At 47.9% G+C, this 21,076-nt stretch overlaps 1 protein-coding gene across 1 annotated transcript in view; it reads left to right on the top strand.

The window, feature by feature from the left end:
- HUNK (hormonally up-regulated Neu-associated kinase) overlaps positions 1-21,076 on the top strand; it is a gene marked incomplete at its 5' end in the record, with an annotated part of 116,907 nt that overhangs the window by 62,553 nt on the left and 33,278 nt on the right. The window contains 2 exons of the mRNA XM_049629141.1: positions 5,071-5,206; positions 18,500-18,627. Of these exons, the coding sequence (XP_049485098.1) occupies positions 5,071-5,206; positions 18,500-18,627 (264 nt within the window). The remainder of the gene's footprint in view (positions 1-5,070; positions 5,207-18,499; positions 18,628-21,076) is intronic.

Here is a 21,076-nt window from a genome sequence, read left to right as displayed (position 1 = left end):
ACATCAGCTTTGTATAACTTCAGATAGATCTGAACTTTTAGAGGGGCTATTTTTGTTTGGATTAAACATAAATTTAAAACTTCTTTTAAACATAAAACTTCTTTGAAACAGTGAAAAATGCTATTTAGTTCAGAAGTACTCCTCCTAGCTTAGCCATGGCTTAATTCACTTTTCAGTGAATACTGGGGTGCTGAAATCAAAGGGAACCCCAACTAACCTTCTGTTTTTATTATAATCTTTATTGAAGCCCCATTGTACATTGGTGGTTGTGCAGAGAGAAGTCCCCATAGAGGGATAATTTAGAAGGAAGGTAATCATAAGGAAGTTCCAGGATAGAGTGAGTCATAATTGGTTCATAATTCAGGGTCCATAAGTGAGTTCACTCCATGACTCATTTGTTAGAAGAATTCCGTTTTTGTTTGCCTGTATGATTGCTCTTGGCAAAAGTCTCATGGCATCATTTTTACACCCAGATGTTAGCGCCATCATCTGTTCCGCTCTTTCTTTCCTTTCCCACCTCAAGTGCAAGTAATTTCTTCCATCTCAATAGCCTGAAAAAGTCTTTATATTAGGAGGAAGGAGAAGGATCAATAGAATGTTGTGAATTTAACTTTCGTACCCAAGAAGGAATTTTGTTTGGCAAATACTGAAATCCATTTCTAGACTCTCCGAAACGTTATCATTCAAATAACCAGTTAGATTCTTTGGACTCACAATTGGCTCCCAAAACCCAGTAAAGAGGCAAGGGGCTGCTGGGACTCCAGACCCCTTGGCTGGGTAATTAAGCACCACTGATAGGTGTTAACGAACGAATATACCGATTGTTAGAAAATTAACAAGGGGATACCAGTTTTTTTTATTCCCCCAAAAGATTTTAAAGATGATGTTCTCTAAAACGGACAATTCAAAGAATTATTTTCTTATCGTTTTGCTCTTACATTTTAGTCGTCCTGAGGGCCAAATATGGAAGCGTTCAACAGGACAGCCGTTGACATGTCTGTAGGATGTCTTTCTGGTCCTTGTTTCTGGGATCTGTGGCATTAAGCAAAGGCCCGACCTGGTCGGGGGGTGGTGGGGAATGGAGGAAAGCGGATCCTTTAGGTTCTCTGGCAGGCTGACCTGTAACTTGCCTTCAGAAAATGTGGAGGTGACAGAGACGGAGTTGCCCTCACAGCAGCAGATTGTAAGGAAACAGGCCACGTGAAAGCCGGATGTACATTATATAGTAAAAGCTAAAATCACTCCCTTGCACCGCGCATCGTCCAGACTGAGGCTGGTAGCTCTAGCACGATGCCTTTCACCAGGGGTTGATGCTGTTTGCCACCTACAGCTTCTTTCCTTCCCTCTTGCCTCCCTCCCCTTCTGGGCTTGCTCTCTCTTTCTCCCCAAGCGATAGCCCTAGCTCATCATGTCTAAAACTAGAAATGTACTGTGGAATGAACAGTGTTGAAAAGCGCAGAAATTTTAATTGGGTGGAAGTTTGCTCAGAAGATTCTGGAAGAACCAATCTCTGTACCCAGTGGCATAGGTTTATAAGTAGTTCACAGATTGGTCCGGTAACAAACCCCTCTTAGAGTGGACCTGTAGAAGTAAGAGGAACATGATGTGCCTAAATGAGAGCCCACGGTTCCCCTTGAGGAGAGTGGGCTGGTGGCTCTTTAGATTCCAGGGACCCTTTTGTTCAAATGCCTCCAAGTCCTCACCGCTCAGCTTGGCAGCTGATTCGGGCACCCAAGCCAGGACTGAAGTGGGTTCTGTCAGAAACTGGGAGTCAGAAACCACAGTTTTCCAAAACTGCTGGAAAGGAGGCTCTGATCACTGGATTTCCCATTATCTGCACTTTTATGTGGCTCCTGGTTCTCTCGTGAGCAGCAGCATAAACCAAAAGCCTTATCTCACATTTGTAATCAAAACAGACATTATAGTACCCCCCCCACCAAGGGCAACTGGGCATTGCCTTGTGTTTACCAATATCTACATTTTCTCGTTTTTTCCCTATGGGTCAGTCACAAAGGCAATAACTGGGGGTGGGGGGTGCTGGAGGGAAGGAAGGCCCAGTGTCTCATACGTTTTCTTGCCTCCCCCCAATCCCCTTCCCTCTCCACCCCCTCCCCCCCCCCCCCCCCAGCTTGGGCCATTTGGATCAAATGTTTCTATAACTGTCGTTTTGCAAGTTGAAAGCTCTTGAACCTTTTCTTCAAAGGAATTACCTGGTTGTTTTTTAAAGATGGATTACAGTTATTTCCATTTCCCCTTAATAGTTTCCTTTCTTTGAAATAATTTGGTTTAAATAAATGTACTTAAAGCTGCGTTTCAAATGAACTGGAGCTAACTGGGAGAAAGATCTGATTTCATCAAGATTTTTTTTTTTTTCTTTCCACAAAAACAGTCTGATGTCTGATGGTTTAGGTGGTAATGGGAGAGCCCCAGCTGAGAACAGTTTTGCACCGCAGCGTTCACTTGGGCGTTTTGTGAGACTCATTTTGGAGCCTTCAGAAAACTGAAGATGTTTCGCTTATGTATGTTTGCCAGATCTAACTTGAGGCAGACCCATGTGACATACTGCAAGGCGGACTTCTCTCTAGTTTCTCGATTCTGATTCCAGGCATATGCGTAAAATTTTAATAATTAGCCTTATGAGTGTGAAAAGGGCCGGTTATTTCTCTGCAATATATTTTAAATGAAACCCTTCTGGCTAGGTCAACACTAAGTCATTTAAAATGCAGATTTTATCTCCTCCACTCACCAGATCCTCTGCTAATTTATCTTCTTGAAACATTCCTCCAGACCCGGCAAGACACTGTGTTCTCGAGCTTGCCTGGGAGCAAAGGGTGGTGGGGGGGGGGGGGGGGGGGGGGGGGGGGGTGACCTGCTCTCTATCTTCTCCCTGCCCTCTTGGGATCAAGCAATTCTTTACAGACCGCAGTGGAGGCTTCAGTGACCTGAATGAGGCAGGTCCTTTGCTGTTAGCGGAACCCCATTGAGATTAGACACGGAGTCTTTTGGTTTCATGTCAGAAATCTAGAGATAGATTTTATGGGACTCCTAGGAGATTGGACCTTCTCACATGACTGTTTGTGAAACATCCCTTAAAATGTTGCCCTGAAGAATACAATCTTTATTCCATGGTGCTCTTTACGCATTTGTTGTTTTATTAAAATTCCTTTAGGTTGATTTGCAAACCCAGAGCGTTTAAGCCACCGTCCAATTTCAAGCACGCTATGATTTTTCCTCTTACAAAAATACCCCCCTCCCTTTTTTTCCCGTGTCGGTGATACTACAGGGTGAGGTCTGAGAATAGGGGCCCTCAGATCCTCTTGTACAGAGGTCTCCTACGGTGGGAAGCCAAGAGTCCTGTGGCTCTGGAAGGGGCCTTCTTGGGCAGGTTATGGGGGAACCTACTGGTGTGGGCTGGGCTGGGCGGGGGAAGGAAATGGGGGCCGGGCGGGGGTAGGTAGCAAAGGGAAGTTATGAGATAAAAAGATAGAATCATAAAAAACAAAAACAAAGGAAGAGCTAAAGGTGTCCACATCCATCCCTGGGTAGATTCTGGGTCTTCATCTTCAAGCCCAGGGCCTTCAAGAGTTTTCTGAGCTCTGCCTGTGGCATCAGGGGGACGGGGTTCTCTTTGGGAACGCTCTGTCATTATACAGCCTAAGCCAGTGACTGTTGGGAGAGTTTCTGGTGGTGCACTTTGGCCCATGGTGTGGGTCACTTCATGGCCTCATGGTTACTTCACACCGCGTCCCGTGTTCCTCTTTTCCTGAGCTATTACAGCGGTCATGTGCTTTGCAGGTGGAGACACGTTGGTCAAGGAGAAAACACAGTAGTGAAATCAGATAGAAGTCCTGCCAGTTGAGAAAGTACAGGGTTTTGTTCGAGACGTGGAGACAGTCCTGGCCACTGAGCCCTGTGGACAGAATCTCCTGTTTGGGGAACTAGAACCATAATATTTACATTGAAGTTCAAAGAGAAGCCATGATCTTTTTTTTTTTTTTTTTTTTTTTTAGTAAGTTTATTTTCAGAGAAAGAGTGAATGCGAGTAGGGGGAGGGGCAGAGAGAGGAAGCGAGAGAATCTCAGGCAGGCTCCGTGCTGTCAGCGCAGAGCCCAATGGGGGGCTCAAACCATAAACCGTGAGACCTGAGCTGAAATCGAGAGTCAGATGCCCAACCGACAGAACCACCCAGGGGCCCCTAAGTCATCATCTTAATTCTGGGATCAGCAAAGATTCAGGGAAGGTATCAGATGAGGACCGAGACAGCTCTGATTACCTGTCAGTTGCCATATTCTTAGGCTCAAAAAAGTGAACACGAAACAAAAGGCTTTGGACGCAGCATAGCTTTGGACGCAGCGGCCTCTTCTGTGTTTTTCCCGTTTGCCGTAATCATCCGGGAACAAGGCAGTGCTATGATGTCGCTTAGTTCAGTTTTCATTGCTGTCTTCCTGGCGTTAGTTTTCCAGCCAACACTTAGCGTTTCTAAATCATTGGGTGTGTATTTTTTTCCCTCTTTAAATCCCCATACGTTGCCACATGCACAGGGAGCATTTTTAAGGGACTTGCATGAAATGAAAACATTGAACTGAACAAGTCAACTCTAAATGGTGGGATCGCGTGTCACTTGGGGTGACTCTGACCCCAGCCAGGGAAAATGGATCTTTCTTCAGCTTTTTTCCCCACGTGGCCACTGGGAAGCCAGATTGCTGCCTCCAAGGCCTCTGTTCGTTCTCTCTTCCCGCCCCAGTCCTAGAAAGCGAAGCCTTTCTTTTTCCTGGATGACTCATTTCCAAGGTTTGATGAAAATATGTTTTGGTTCAACATACTTTCAGCTCTAGCTGGATTTTATAGTGAGGCCTGATAGAAACGGTTTCCAGTCTTAAGACCCATATCCGGCGATGAGGGTCTGCCCCTGCTGGTTTTCCTTCGGGGATGCTAAATGATGTGTTAGCCTGAGAGAATATTTCCTTTCCTGCTGCCCCCTGGTTTTTTTGTTGGTTTTTAGGGTTTTTTTTTTTCTTCTTTTTCACGGTTTTCTCATTCAGAGCTGGTTTTGTCTTCCTCTCTTTGCAGACTTTGGTTTGAGCAACTGTGCTGGGATCCTGGGCCACTCGGACCCGTTCAGCACGCAGTGTGGCAGTCCAGCCTATGCCGCCCCCGAACTTCTTGCCAGGAAGAAATATGGCCCCAAAATCGATGTCTGGTCCATGTGAGTTATGGCGCTTATAAAAGGGGATGCTCTCTGGTCATCTTTACTCTCCATTTCTTACAAAATAACCTTTGAGTATTTTTTTTTTTAATTTTTTTTTTTCAACGTTTTTTATTTATTTTTGGGACAGAGAGAGACAGAGCATGAACGGGGGAGGGGCAGAGAGAGAGGGAGACACAGAATCGGAAACAGGCTCCAGGCTCCGAGCCATCAGCCCAGAGCCCGACGCAGGGCTCGAACTCACGGACTGCGAGATCGTGACCTGGCTGAAGTCGGCCGCTTAACCGACTGCGCCACCCAGGCGCCCCATAACCTTTGAGTATTTGATGAGGACGTGTTCTATTCCAGGCTCTCAGATAGATACTTGGTGATTTTTGGGGCGGGGGGCAGCTTTCCCGCTCTGTTCCTTCTGGTCTGTTCTCCATAGACCACCGGAGAGGCTTTTACCAAAATTCATTCCGTTGCTGGGGAGACAAGAAAACCAAGTCCTGAACCCACAGAACTCACGATCTGGTTTTATGAGTCACTCACATCCTTCCCCTGCTTAAAATCGCCCCTTAGCTTTTTATCAGCACCAGAAGAAAACAGCCCCTGCCTGGCCCACGCTCCTGCCTCTCCACCTCCTACCCTACCCTCTGCTCACGGTTCTTCAGGGATGCTGGCCTCTGTTTCATCTTTCCCACCTCTGGGCTTTGCACTTGCCATTTCCTTTGCCTGGAATATCATTTCCCGGCTCTTCAAATGGCCCGTCTGTTCCCATGTGACCGTTTTGATCCAGTGCCACCACTGCAGAGACCATCTTGGGTTCCCTGTCGGGAGGCCCCCCACGACTCTGTCTCCTCGCCCTCTCAAGTCCCAAGTCCCTCTCACCCATCACAGCCTATCATTTTATTGTCTGTCTCCCCAGTCGGGAAGGACACTGAACGGAGACGGGTCCATTATTGGTCGGCTTCGCCAGCGTCTCACCCGGTGTGGGCCACTGGGGCAAAGTCCATCAACCTTGAAGGGACGAATTGCTACAGGGGCTCTGGTTCCTGAATCCAGGTCCCTTGGGGTCCCCATGCCGAGCAAGCCTCTCGTCATCATGCGTGAATGGTGCAGGGAACCATACCGGGTGCTGGAGTCTGGGGTGGGGACTAAATTCCTTATCAAGAGGAGCTGGGCTGTAAACAGAGAGTGGGCTCCCGAGTAAGAGGGAAGCTGGAGGTGAGAGGGGCTAATCGAAGCAAGGGTGTGTTGATCCAGTACATTTCTAGATGCCTCCTCCTTCTCTCCACCCTCACTACACTTCCCTTGTCCAGATTGGAAACGAGCTAATGTTTGCTACATGCCTGGCACATGGCAGGCACCGTGCCATTTCATTTTCATGCTAACCCAGTGAAACCATTACTCTCTCTTATCCCCATTTTACGGAAGAGGAAGCTTATTGCAAGAGAGATTAATAACATTTCTTAGGGTCATAGGGTTAACTAAGTAGTGGAGCTGACATTTGAACCGAGGACTTCAGGGTCTCAAAGTACTGAATTCTGAACATGGCCCCATTGCCTCATTGGAAGCTATACTCTCTCTCTCTGTCTCCCTCTCCCCCCCCCCCCCCACCATCCATTCTCTAGCTGTTTCCTGTCCCTTGTGTGCACTGTTCTTTTAGCCAGGAATTCTTTCTGGTCCTGTCCTCATTTTCTTTCCCTCTTCTTTTCTGGGATGCCACTTCCCCTGGGCAGACCCCCCCCCCCCCCCCCCCCCTTGCAGGCTGGCCTTGAGCCTCTGGTGTCTCGTCGGTTTCCTGCTCCCTGCTTCCCTGGTGCTCGCCCTGCAGTCACAGCTCACCTCCCAGGACCCCCTGCACTGTAGGCCGATGGCACGGAGCCCGGCCAGAGAAAGGAAGGAAAGGAAGGCGGCTAAGGGAGGGAGGGACAGGCATTTCATCCTGGAGAACAGAAGCTATAGGGTCAGGGGCTATAGTTGGCAGAGGAAGCAAACAGAGGAATGTGACCCAGTACAAGGTTCTGGAAGTCAAGGGAGGTCAGGAGGCTCCAGTTGGAGGTGAGGGGAACCAGAGCCCAGCATGAGATTCTGAGGACCACAGGATCCCCTGGGCTCTGGGCACAGCTGGCCACAAGGCACTGCGGAGTCCGCTTCCATTCCTGGGCAGGCCAAGTGCTCAGAGGTCATTTGACCCAGATGGGAGAGAGGCCTGGCGGTGCGTGTGTAAGTGCTGGGGTGGACTTTGCACTCGGGGTTCCTTGCACAGAAGCCTGAGCCCCCGGTTACTTTCCTGACGTCTCAAGAGGAGGTGTAGACAGGGCTGTAGACGGAGAGCATGCTCTGTGTGTGCTGATGACCCCCTGCAGGGGGCCGGGCAGGGGCTGTCAGGGGGATGGGAATGGTGGCAAGAAACCCTGGCAGAGAAGCTTTCTCTTCGAGGTCGTTTGGCTGGGTCGTTTGGCCGGCATTGCAAATTCACAGACTCTTTATTCTGTGCCCAGAATAAAGGGCCTTAGAATCCTTCTCAACACGGCTGTCAGGACGCACTGCCAATGAATCAGAGTCCACACTTGAGATGGAATCCATTCTTGGTCCTTTTCAATGCTTAAGAATTTTCACACATGTCTGGCACATAATCTGCCCTCGGTAAGTATTTATTAGTGGATGAATATACATGTGTGAGTCTGTAATCACCTTCTCTCCTCAATAGGTAGGGAACTCACTTTTGCTAAACGGAGAGCTACGCAAGGGATGGTTTGTGTACCCGCACGATAAAGGCTGTGCGGAATAGGGAGCCTGAAAGACCAGGAGGTTTCGAGGCGTCATGTAACTGGAGGGGGTGGGAGGCATCATGACCACAGGGGAAGAGAAGTCGGCGGTTGGAGAGCAGGTGACAGTTTACAGCCTGGTGTCCTGCTCTCCCGGGGACTGAAGGAGAAGCGTCATCACGAGTTGTCATGACGACGAGGCTCAGCCTACAAAGGGGGACCTTTCCACTCCATGACTGGTGAAGGCGGTGGCTCCTCACGGTCTAGAAGTGTTGGTAGAAGGAGGGAGCCTGGTGGGCCGTCAGAGCTGGAGGGGAGCTCCCGGGCCTGCATCACCTGCACGGGACCTCTCGTCCCCTCGTGCGGACCATAGGTTGGGAGTAAATCATTTCTCCCGTCTGGGGAAATCCGAGGGAGACTGAAAAGCACGGCGGCAAAAGGCAGCACCGTGTGAGGTCAGGTGTAAGCTCAGACCCTGTGCCTGCCCCACCTGCCAAGTCCCTTGACTTGGGAAAGGAGTCCGCATGTAACGGTCACGGGTGCTCTGTTTCTCAGTCTCGGGGCCCCATGATTGGAGTCAAGGGACCTGGTCTGCTGCCACCTGTTTTGTGTCTCTCTTGACCCAAAACACTCCCTTCCCTCCTCTACCCTGGCTTCTGGGGGGGCTGTCTGGAGCAGCTGGACATTTCTTTGCTAACCTCCGCTTAGTTGCCTCCCCCCGCCGCAAGAAGGTGATGTGTAGCTTAAGGTCTCCTGAAAAGCTCTGATCGGGCCTCATTCTTAGTCCTGGTGCCACAGAGTGACGTATGGGAAAGTCTTTGATAACTAGGAACACCCCCCGCAGAGATGTTGGTCTTTCAGTGGGTTGTGGGGTCTCTACATAGACTAGCAGCTGCGAGCTCACGAGTCCGTGTTCCGGTGCCCCGTGGTGGGGGGCTGGGGTGGAGATTCTCACCCTTGTTTAGCCACGCAGGGCCTTGTTTTATTTCTTATCAACCAGGTTTCCCCAGAGCAAGTCTGGGCTAGCCGACCTGGGACGTTCTCTAGGGGATGAGGCCACATGACGTAAGTCTGGTTTGCAGGGATGGCGTAAATTAGGCCCCTTTAGAAGCTGCTGATAAAGCTTAGAAAACAAAAAGAAGTCACGTGAGCAACACAGAGCTTACCAGAAATTTGTTCGTTTGGCAAATATTTGTTGAGCCAGGCACTGTGCTGGATTCTGAGCGCGCAGGGGTGAGTCGAAGGGCCTTGGTCGGTCCCTGTTCCTGCAAAGATTATTATTCATGCTCGTGTACCTCCAGTTGAGTGACAGGCAGTGTTCTAAGGGCCTCACAAGTATTAACTCGTCTCACATGCCTAGCAACCCTCCAAGGGAATGTTCTGTTATCCCACTTTATGGATGAGGAAACTGAGGCACTAAGAGTCTTAGGCACTTGCCCAGGTAGCACTGCCACTAGGTGTAGAGCTGGGATTTGATCAAGGTGGTTTGACTCTAGAGTTTGCCTTAAATTGCCACCCTCTCCTGCTTTTGCTTCTATTTTGTTGTGCTGCTTATTGTGGGGTTTACATTCTAGTGGGGCAGACAGTTTTTATAAAAGCTATAAGCTGGGTGTGGTGACTGCTGGAGAGGTGGGTGGGAGGTATCGGATGGGATGGGGGAGGCCTCTAGCCAAGAAAACCTCAAAGCCAAATCCTCAGGATGAGAAGGGCTGAACTCTGGGAAGAAGGAGTGTTAAGGGAGGAAGGCCCTGGACACAGGGAACAGGATGTGAGAAGGTTGTGGGGTGGGGAAGTGTGGGAAAGAGTTTGGGTTTTTCCCTAAAGGTGGTGAGAGACCGCTGGAAAATTATAAGCGGGTGGGTAACCAAATGCCACGGATTGAATTGTGTTCGCTTCCCAATAGATATGCTGGAGTCCTAACCCCAGTGTGTCAGAATGTGACGTTATTTGGAGAGAAGGTCTTTATGGAGGTAATCAAGTGAAAACGGGGTCATAAAATCCAGTATGACAGACACGTTTATAATGGGGGGGGGGGGGGGGTTTTGCAGACAGAGACACAGGGAGAGCGCCGTGTGAGGCTGAAGGCAGAGATCATAGTGATGCATCTACGGGCCGAGGAACACCGGATTGCCGAGGGAAGCTCTTGGGAGCAGCATGGAGCGGGTCTGCCCTCACGGCCCTCAGAAAGAACCAACCTTGCTGACACTCTCCTCTTGGACTTCGAGCTTCCAGAACTGTGAGAAAATCAATTTCTGTTGCTTAAGCTCTGAAATCTCAGGCAAGCTCCAAGGTAAACTGAAGAGTACAAAACTCGCCACTCCAGATCCCAAGAGCCATTCTCCTTCCCAGTAAGTGTGAAAGAATCTCTTTTCTGAATCAGGTTCGCCGACAGACACCTCGGGTCGACTAACCGCATTCTTGGTCATCCCTTACCCAACAGAGTGTCAGCCCCCGTCAGCCACCCGGCAGAGGGCACCGCATGGTTTGATTGTAAATCCAAATTCTCAATCATCGCTGTTACTTGTAGGTAGTGTGTTCCTGGCTGCATGAAAACCAGAAACAAAGAACGCCACAAAGGTACGCAGAATTTCGCTCCCTCGATGGTGGAAGGAGTCCCCAGGAGTAAGAGAGGCAAGCCCTCGTGCGTAAGCACTTTTCGGGAAGCCTCTGTGTCACGTTTACTAACCTTTCAGTGGGCAAAGCCGGCTGCATGGCCAACCCAGAAGCAGGAGGAGAAAGAGAAGATTCCACCCTGTGATGGGGGAGTGGCAAGGAATTTGCGGGCTTTGGTTTTTTGGGTTTTTTGTTGTGTTTTGTTTTGTTTTTGGCAATTCAACACACTTAGCTACTGCTACGGACTGAAGTGTATCCCCCGCTAATTCCATATGTTGAAGCCCTAATTGCCCAGTGTGGTGGAAGTGGAGCCTTTGAGAGGTCACGAGGGTAGCGTCCCCATAACGGGCTAAGTGTCCTCATAAGGAGAGACTCCAGAGAGCTTGCTTGCTCTCGGACAGTGAGGACAAAACAAGAAAACCTGGGAAGAGAGCACCCCACACCCCGGACGTGCCGGCACCCTGGTCTCAGACTCCAGGCTCTAGAACTGCGAGAAGATGAATGTCTGTTGGCTGAGCCACCTCGTCTGTGGTATTTTGTCACGGCGGCCTGAGCTGACTGAGACACCGACTTACCCGTAAACAAATACGACGTGTCAGGAGGCACAGCGCAGAGAACAAATAGGGCTGCAGAGCTGGGTCAGTTCAAGAAGGCATCCGAGGAGGGTTGGATCTGCTTCTGAGACATGAGGCGGAGTTTGCCAGGTGGAGGACAGGAGAGGAAGCTTTCCAGGCAGAGGGAATAGTATATGCAGAGGCTGGAAGGCGTGAAAACCTGGTTACTGTCATTCTTGATCTTGGAGAGAGTGAAAAACTTCAGAGCCTTCCTTAAGAGGGAAATTCTCCACTGCTTTGTGGTGTTGTGTCTGAGATAGTGGTTAGGTTTCTGTTCGCTGCTCAGTGACTTCGCTGGCAGAATTGGAAACGGAAAACCCAAAGAGAATTTAAAAGGCTGTTTAAGAAAGAGTGAAGATGGGACCAATTTTCTTTCTGGGTCAGACACTGTTATTGTAGAACATCCCTTTTTTATCGCTGTGAAACAACAGAATGAAAAGCTCACTTCCAAAATCAAAAGCAAACTTCTTTCTCTAGAGGTTTGGACCTTGACAGATGGATGAGGCCCTTCTCCAAGACTCCTGGGACTGTCTTGGGAAGAAAACCAACGTGTGACTCAAGGAAACCAGGGGAAGGAAAGCTCTTCTGACAAATGGGGCCCCCAGGACCCCCCTCCTCTAGTGAATCAGGAACTAACCATGTCAGTGGGAAACGGTGCACCCTGTCTTAGGGCCCTTCCATTATTTTCGACGGTCTTCATTTTCGTACGTGAATATCTTTCAAATCGTCTGCTTCTTACCTTTAATCGAGATGACAGGAACATCTCGATCTCCAAGTGAACTTTGAGGTTTCAGACGCAAAACCAAAAATGGTCATTCTGTGGTAGTGAACCTTTCATGGTTAACTGACTTTTCCTCAGAGTGACATATGGGCCAGTTAAAAAAAAAAAAAAAAAAAAAAAAAAAAACTAACGCAGATATACTTTTTAAATGAAAAGATTAAAAATTGACTTTATTTTCAGAATATTCCAGTGCTCTTTGGAGAACTTTGGTGAATCTCTAAGAGTAAGGAAAGTGGAAACTGAGAGTCCAATCCCCAAAACATTGGAAATGCCAGATTGTTTCAACCAAAGCTCCTCTTTCCTCTCCTGGGGGTGCCTGGGGTGGATGAAGCATTTGTGTGAAGTCCTGGTGTCTTGTGGAGGTCGTGCACAGCACACCCAGAACCACTGTCCCAGTCTCACCAAATCTCTTTTCACTTAGTGGGAAAAAAAATCTCTCCCACATGCTGTCCCTTTGGGTAGACAAGTTGGCTGAGAGCAGCCATCTTGTTTTGAGCCCTACTATCCCCATATAGACCTAGGCAATCAACCCTTCGACTCTATTTTGTAAATAGAGTAAACCAGATTCCACCAGCTATAGCCCCAGTGGTCAAATACGGAAGCTAGCGTTTTCTCTCCATGTATACCCCCTCAAAATGGCAGGAGAAGGATTTGGAAACAGACCTATGGCTTCTTTTAGGTAGCTTAGGGCTTTTGACTTAACGGAGAAATCTCCTTTAGCCTTTGAGATTTTTCAGTTGTAAACTCTACGAGATATATATATATATATATATATATATATATATATATATATATGTATGTATGTATTTGGTAGCTAATGTGTACATTTAAAGTAGAAGAGGGGAGGGGTGCCTGGGTGGCTTAGTCACATGGGCATCAGCTTCAGTTCACGTCGTGATATTGACGTTCATGAGTTCAAACCCCATGTTGGGCTCACTGCTGTCAGCACAGAGCCTGCTTCAGAACCTCTGTCCTCCTGTCAAGTGCCCTCCCGCACTTGCCTCTGTCAAAAATAAAATCAAAAACATTAAAAAAAAGGTTTATAAAATAGAAGAGAGGAAAGAGGAGAGGAAAAAGAAGCAAAAGTCTTAACATCCACAAGAAGGTAATTTCTTGTAGAACACAGACCATTTAATGGAGCAGGCACGACGTTTGACATTTTCCAAATGGACAGATCTGTTCCCACTCTATTTTTAAGACTTTAAATTGGAAGTTGTATTGAAAGTTGATACTGGAAGAATGGGAAGATGTTGCTTTTAGGCAGAGAGTCATTCTTTTTTAAAGCTAAACAACATTTTTTAAAAGTTTATTTCCCTACTTTGAGAGAGAGGAGAGAGAGAGCGTGCACATGAGCAGGGGAGAGGCAGAGAGAGAGGGAGAGAGAACTCTAAGCAGGTTCTGCTGACACCTTTGGAGCCCGATGTGGGCTCCATCCCATGACCTTTGAGATCATGACCTGAGCGGAAATCAAGAGCCGGATGCTTAGCTGACCGAGCCACCCAGGTGCCCCTGGCCAGAGAGTTATTTTTAATTTTTCGGAGGCAGATCCTTTTCTGAAGAACCACACAGAAGCAAGGCGTGTCAGCTGAAGATTCTCTCAGCTTCACTCTGCCCTACCCTGGGCAGTTCCCGAGGATCCTGCCCAACAGCCCTGCATGAACAGCAGCCAGACCCCCCACGGGCCAGCCCAGCTCTGTCAATTGCTTTGTCCCTTGTGTCTTGTTAAAGTTGCCGACCGACTTCTCCAGGAAGGTGTGACTCTGTCTTTCCTCCCTTGGATGATAGGTGACAATCCAGCTTTTCCTCCAGGGAGTGTTTCATTATCCGACTGAATATGAGGACCACCATTGGGCTCCTGACTTAATCCCCCAAATTCCCCATTTATATTTCATGGGGTCCTATCTCCTCATCCTCTAGTTGTTCTTCATTCACTTTATTTTGCTCTTTTGACTCCACACTGGCCAGTACCTTTGGGTTTTCTGTCACCCACTGATGACTCAGCCTTGCTTCATTCTGTTTGGAAAAACCCAGAGTGTGTCTGTTTGTTGCGTCCTTCATTCCAGTCCGTCATCCTTCTCTTTCTTTAAAACCATTTGTGATGCTTGGGGGCTCCGTGTGTACCATGGAAAGGCTAGAAAGGCCTGGACCATATTTCAAAAGACACGTCAGGAAATTCTGAACATGTCTGAAGACTCCTACTAATTCTACGGGATTACAGAGGTTTATAAACTGCATTCCACATTTTTCCCTTGGTATTCTCACATACTTCCGAAATGTCAAAGGGATGAGATTTCTCTTTATCCCGATATTAAACATGTATGAAAACTCTGGGGGAGAGGAATGAAAATGCTCAATCTGGTTTCCTTTACAAAATCTCCTGGGACTGGATGCCTCTTAATGTAGATTTCCATCATTATTTGGCAACGGGACGCAAATATAATTGTAGCTCCGTATGTGTTATTTTTAAAAGTTTTGTGATGAAACAACAGATCACATTTATCAGGTACTGAATCTGCCCGGCCCAGCATCCAGTACTTTCTGTGGGTTCGTTCATTTGCCCCTCATACAACCTGAGAGGTAGGTACTGTTGTCACCCACGTTTTGTAGACGAGAGACCCTGGATGAGAGAGCGGGGTCCTCTTTAAGGACTTGTGACTGTTTTTGTTGATGAGAACCTTCGCCAAGCAAAATGAAATCCTGCAGCCAGTTTCGTAACCTAGTCAGTTATTATCAAAACCACTCGCTCGGTTCTGGTGGGACTACTCTGAGCAGGTGCACCAGCACTGTCTTTAACACAAGCGCTTACCTTTATCTGTGGTCCCAGCCAGATACTGGAGAAAGGCAGTGCCCGGGATGTCGTCTTTTGAAGCCTGTTGGGGGCAAGGAGAGGTCTCCAAGACTCCTCGAAGAAAGAAACTTTCATAAAGTTTTTAGAGTCGCTTCTCTGGCTTCATACTGCTTACTACATTCACCCAACTCCTTCAGTTGGATTCCCCTCCATTACCATAGTGTCTTCCCTCTGTAACATCCTACACTATTTTATGCACTCCATCTGTGATAGGAAACTCTGTGTCCCCTAAAGATAAAGGGAAATAACAAAAGATCATTATATAAGGGCAGTGGTCTTTACACTTGAGTGTTATATACTCTTTTTTTTTTTTCAACTTTTTATTTATTTTTTATTTTTTTTTATTTTTGGGACAGAGAGGGACAGAGAGAGACAGAGCATGAACGGGGGAGGGGCAGAGAGAGAGGGAGACACAGAATCGGAAACAGGCTCCAGGCTCCGAGCCATCAGCCCAGAGCCTGACGCGGGGCTCGAACTCACAGACCGCGAGATCGTGACCTGAGCCAAAGTCGGATGCTTAACCGACTGTGCCACCCAGGCGCCCCTATATACTCTTCTTTTAAAGGAAGGACATTCTTGGTAACCCCCGGTGTTGACTCAAGTTGTTTTTATTTACATTGTGCTTAATGTACATGAATGTAAAATTAAATTCTTTTCATTTATGGCTCTGTGCAAATAAGACCCGAAAACTGATTTACAAAGTTAAGTATAACCAAGGCTAAAAGAATCGCAAAATATTAAAGCCAGCAGCATTAGTTAGCTGCTGTGGCTGCTGCTTTGTGGGGACTGAACTGCCCGACGCGTTCTGGGTGTAATTCTTGCCGGGCACAGGCTCCGAGCTGGTCAGCGCATGGTCGTGTGATCACCCAATTCTCCCACCATTGTCACCTTCCAGGGGCTTTCAGACCTGACGGTGCATCCAAAGCACCTGGCAGGCTTGGGAAAACCCAGATTGCGGAGTCGTCCCCCCCCCCCCCCCCCCCACCGCCGCAATGTTTCTGATCCCATGAGTCTGCGGTGGAGCCCAAGAGTTTGCAGATCTAACATTTCCAGGTCACGCTGCTGCCCTACCGAGCACCACACTTTGGGAATCACCCCGAAGCCCACTTATGTCCTCTTCTCGTTAGCCTGTGACAATGAAAGTGATATATTTTGGCAAAGATGGTGTGTTGGTAAACACGAATGCAAAAGCAAGCGCTGAAATCCAGCGCATAGTTGGTTATAAGATTGAAATCCAGTGTGTACTTAGTTATATGGTGGCCGTCCGATGGCCCGGGTTGAGATTTGCAAGATGTTCTAGTCTATCACCAAAAGAAAATAAAAAACGGAACTGCTGACCCCCTGAGGACGTGTCCTGCGTACCTCAGTCTGAGAAAAGAAAACATTCACCTGTGGGGAAAAATGATATTGTGTAAGTACCAGGCTCTTCAGCTTTAGGTATGAACGTTGGACCGAGACAAAGGTGCACAGAAGCGAGCAGGGACAGAGAGGACTGGGCTTGTCCCTTAACCTCAGCGTAGAAGAGAGGGACCGCAGCTTTGTAGTGAGAAGCCTTCCTTGTGCCCAGAGCTGCCCTCAATGGAATGAGCTGCACTGGGGAGGTTGGAAACCCTTGTCTTGAAGGTTGCCGAGGGGCCTCCAACAACAACTTTGTGGATGTTTTGGTGGGGGGAGGGCGCTCTTATTTACAAAAGCCACTCGTCCAAGACCCGTTTGGATGCGGACATTCTACAGTTGGTGGGGGGGGGGGGGATTTTAGTTTTCTCTGTTATTGGTCTCCAAGAATCCCTTAAGCTGGGATGTTTAGCTGTATCTCAAACATATCCACGGTGCAGCATTGCGTGGTAGGTCCCCAAACGTGTCACCAGCCCCGGTACTCCGTCCCTTCCCCTCTCCTCAGTTTCCTCAATCCTGACACTGTTCCCACCATTCTTCCCGCTTCCCAGGTTTGCAACTTGGCACATCGCCTTCAGATATCTAGTGCTTATTAGCCTTTCTCTCTGTGGCCCGCTATCCCTCCCATTCAGACTTCGCCAGCAGCGTGCCCACTCACTGCCCCTGGCTCCTGCTCCCCATCCTGAGCCCCTGATATCCACTTAATACCAGCTGACTGCTTCCCCAGTCATTTGGCTGTGGCACTTTTATTCACCTGACATCTGTTCTTATCCTAGGGAACGTGTTTCCCCCAAATACATAGGGAAACACTCTAAATGGCTCTGTGTATGCCCGGTTCGTTCTTGTCTCCATTTCTTGTCTGCCCAGTTTATTGCCCGCATCCGAAAGACACAGAAGCTCACACGCGTATACTCGCCCCTCCCCCCGCAGGCCACCGGTCTTCAAGTACTTATCGTAGACTTCTTCCTCCCCTAATTGAACCCTCTGTGGTCAGAAGCAGCAGCGTTCATTTCTTAACTCCCCCACTTTCGTTGCTCCTTGAAAGGATTGTGCTTAGTTATTTGGTTACTTGTTGACCGTCTCTCCCCTACAGGCCAAGATGGCAGGGCTTTGTCTGGTTCAGCCCTACCCAGCACCCGTAGCACTGCCTGGGGGGGGCCGGGGGGGGGAGCCAGCCAGCAAATGTTTGTGGACAGAATGTGTACAAATCTGTGTAACTCTACTGTGAGTTACACCGTCTTAGCCGAGGCTTAGCGTTCTGTCTGCGATATGAGAGTGATTTCTGGCTGGAGCCCCGCGGGCTCTGTACCTGTCATGATCTGGGGCCCTGTAATTCAGGGGCGCCTCAGTGGAACGGACCCCCAAGGGTTTTAATTTCCATCAGTCTCATTGGATTTGTTTTGACTGGAAATCCTATTGCCTGTTTTTAAAACATATTCCCTTGGGCACTTTCGAACACTTGAGACCTCTTGGCAGGCAGGCATTTCATCCCCATCAGGAAATCTCATCAAAATGATATTAGGTTTGCACATCAGGAAAATGAAAGTCCTCCAAGAAGATGTCGCTAGGTTGGCTGTGGATGTAAGCAGTTAAGCCCATTTAGAAGGTATTTCGACCACATCTGACGTTTTGGGCCCGGGCCGGGTGGCAGAATCTCACAATGAACAATGATATAAAAAATAAGAGTGGGAAGGAGACACCTCCCCGTCCCCCACCCCCCTGAGGGAATTCTCTAGTTACAAAAGCCCAAACAGCATTCAAGGGAAGAGCAACCGGCCAGTTTTGGATATGAGATTTTTGTTTCAAAGGGCTGAAAGGTAACCAGGCCTGCTGGCTAGGCTGTGGCTTGCCTTCCGTGGCAGGGTCTTGCCCTATATTTTTTTGTCTGGCCGCCTCCAGGCTGCATCTTGTAAGCCACACTTGGAAAACCACGTAACGGCAAGACGACTTTTATTCAAGGGTCCTAGCATGCTCCTGGTATTTTTCGCATAATTTCGTCTGGACTTCCTTCCAGAAGGAAGGACCTGGTTTCCCTTCCGTAGGGGGTAGCTCTTGAAGTTTCTTAGACTCCTTTGATCTCCACAGTCCACTGTCCAAGTCTACAAGGAAGCTTTTACCCGTGCCTTTCACTTTTGCTGCTTCAGTGTGGTGCTGAGTTTTCTAGAAAAAAGGCCCCTTGAGGTCAGCATGAAAGGGACAGGGCTGAAGCTTTGCCAAGCCTGTGCCCTATCTGTCTTCCCTTCCTGGGGGCCTCAGTCTGGTCTCATGCTTTGGTGTCTCTCTTTTCAGAGGCGTGAACATGTATGCCATGTTGACTGGGACCCTGCCTTTCACAGTGGAGCCTTTTAGCCTGAGAGCTTTGTACCAGAAGATGGTGGACAAGGAAATGAACCCCCTCCCCACCCAGCTCTCCACAGGTAATGTGCCTAATACTCTTGGGTTCCTGGTTTCAGGACTTGGGCGCCTACCAGGTTTGGTCCATCTGTGAAGTAGTATTTGTTTTGCAGAAATGATATTAGGCCTTTTCCTAGGATTAAACCGTGACTCAAGAGTGGCTGAGTTTCCCATCGCTAAGCAACCCTTCATCTCACCTTGGCCCTTTTCTTCTCCATTATAATTCTGAACCCCTGACTTCCTTCTTCCTCCTTCTGCACAAAACCGATATTTCAAAAGGATCTTGGAAAAAGAAATGCAGTCTTGATTGCTTTAAAACTCACCATATTGTACTGTTGACTTTGAGAAAAAGCTTTTATAATCACATGTCTATTGTGTTTTCCTTAGTCAATTCACTGTAAAGAAATACTAGATTCATTCAAGTTTGGTCTGTGATTTGTCTTGCTATTTGAGGTTTTGAGCCTGTTCAAAATCTTTGAAATATATATAGTTTCAGTAACTCGATTAGACTAAATCATCAGGTGTGTTTGGAAAGTATTCTCAAACTTTACGTGGCTCACATTTCAGTAAACAGGTTGTATTAAGATTTGGTTTCAGATCCTATAAATTAGCACAATTCATTCTTTTGTTTTGGTCACAATTCACTTCAAGTTCCTGGCCTCAGGTTGGTCCTGGTGATCATTTAATTGGCTCCTTAGAATAAACTCAGCTTCACTGAGATAAGGCATGTGACAAAAAAAAAAAAAAAAAAAAAAAAAGTAATTGTTTAATTTCAACTTATGATACACGGTTAAAATACAACATTTTTATTTTACTACTGTTAGGCATTTTTCTCTTGAGTTTATAAAGCATCCATGAAAGCCGACCTTGAATTTATGTTTGCCAAATGGAATCCAAGCTGAAATGCATTCTTTTTCTAAAAAAAAATGTTTATTTATTTATTTGAGAGAGAGAGAGAACATGAGCAGGAGAGGGGCAGAGAGAGGGAGAGAGAGATTCCTAAGCAGGCTCCATGCTGTCAGCACAGAGCCTCATGTGGGGCTTAAACCCATGAACTGTGAGATCATGACTTGAGCCAAAATCAAGAGTCGGATGCTTAACTGGCTGAGCCACCCTGGTGTCCCATGAAATGCATTCTTGTATGTAATGATCTAATTTGGTCCGTACTTCCCCTTTGCTAGGGAGGATAGAATCTCTTGTACCCTCATGCCTGGAAAAGGCAGACAGGGCTCACTTTGAATCCCAGTGAGATCCCGAGGAACTGGAGAACTGCTTCTCATTGGTTTAGTCAGGATGGGCCAGGTTAATGCACAGTAACAAGTAGCTCCCAAATCTCAGTGGCTTAAGACAACAACAACTTCTTTCTCATTCATACCACGTATCTGTGGAGAGTGGACTCAAGAGTTGAAGGATTCTGCCCATCCTAGTCAGTCAGGGTCCCAGACTGATGGAGCAGCCACCATTTCAAACATATCTGGTCCATGCGGAGGAAAAGAAAAGTCTAGAACCACCTCTCATCAGCAATTAAGTCTCCCACCAGCGTTTCGCTCACAACTCCCAATTTTCTGAAGCATGTCACCTGGCTTCACCTAACTAAAGCAGATGGGGAAATACAACCCTACTGTGTGTCTAGAAGGCAGAAAGCCAGAAATATCTGTTGAACATCATGAGTGTGAGTCACAGGCTGTGGGAGGAGGAGCAGATGGTCCGGCCTGTGATACTCCCCGGGGTGGGCTGCACGGCAGGGCAAGGCAGGTAGATGAGCAGCCCAGGAACTCATTCTTAACTGCGTCAGAACCGACATTGTTTTAACCCTAGTAATATTACCTGGACTTAGCAGGCTGGGCTCTAAGTGTTTTCTGATGGGGAACTTTAACTTTACCTTAAAGAAGTAAAAGCCGCACCCCTGAAGGTATTTAAAACATAGTCCAGAGGAACTTCCAAAGAAGATGCGTTAGAAATGTTCTGAGTGATTTTAGCCTCCCTGGAGTTGGCTCGTGAGTGTTTCTCCTCGACTAGGGCTTTACCGCTCCATGCTAGGTACCAAGCATAGTGTTTACACAGAGTAGATGCTCAGGGAATCTAGGTTGCTTACTCTGCTGGCAAAGCGTGTGGCCCAGGAAGGCACAGATCCGCCCAGCTGCTCAGGGATGGGACTTGACCTGATACCCTGGGGCCCAGAGCTGTATGCTGGCTGCCGGGGCAGTGCAAAGGATGTTGGCTTGTTTACACAGTGAATGACTTCAGTTTTGGGGATCACTCCCATGCCTTCTGACAGCCCCCGCTTTCTCCAACCCTTTGCCCTTTATGCCCTGCCAGCTTTACCTCTTCTCCTTCCCGACTAGCCTGGCCCCCCGTCATTTGTGATACTGTGTGGCACCATCTTGTTTACATCCCCAAATACTCACCAGTAACAAGAGCAGCTGAATGGCCAGGTATAAGTGCTTTGTACAGTACCATTTACTCTCGTAA

Source organism: Panthera uncia, chromosome C2 (assembly GCF_023721935.1).
Source record: "Panthera uncia isolate 11264 chromosome C2, Puncia_PCG_1.0, whole genome shotgun sequence".
In the NCBI taxonomy this organism is placed as follows: Eukaryota; Metazoa; Chordata; class Mammalia; order Carnivora; family Felidae; genus Panthera; species Panthera uncia.
The sequence above is the reverse complement of the archived record's forward strand: the minus strand, read 5'-3'. Positions and strand labels throughout refer to the sequence as shown.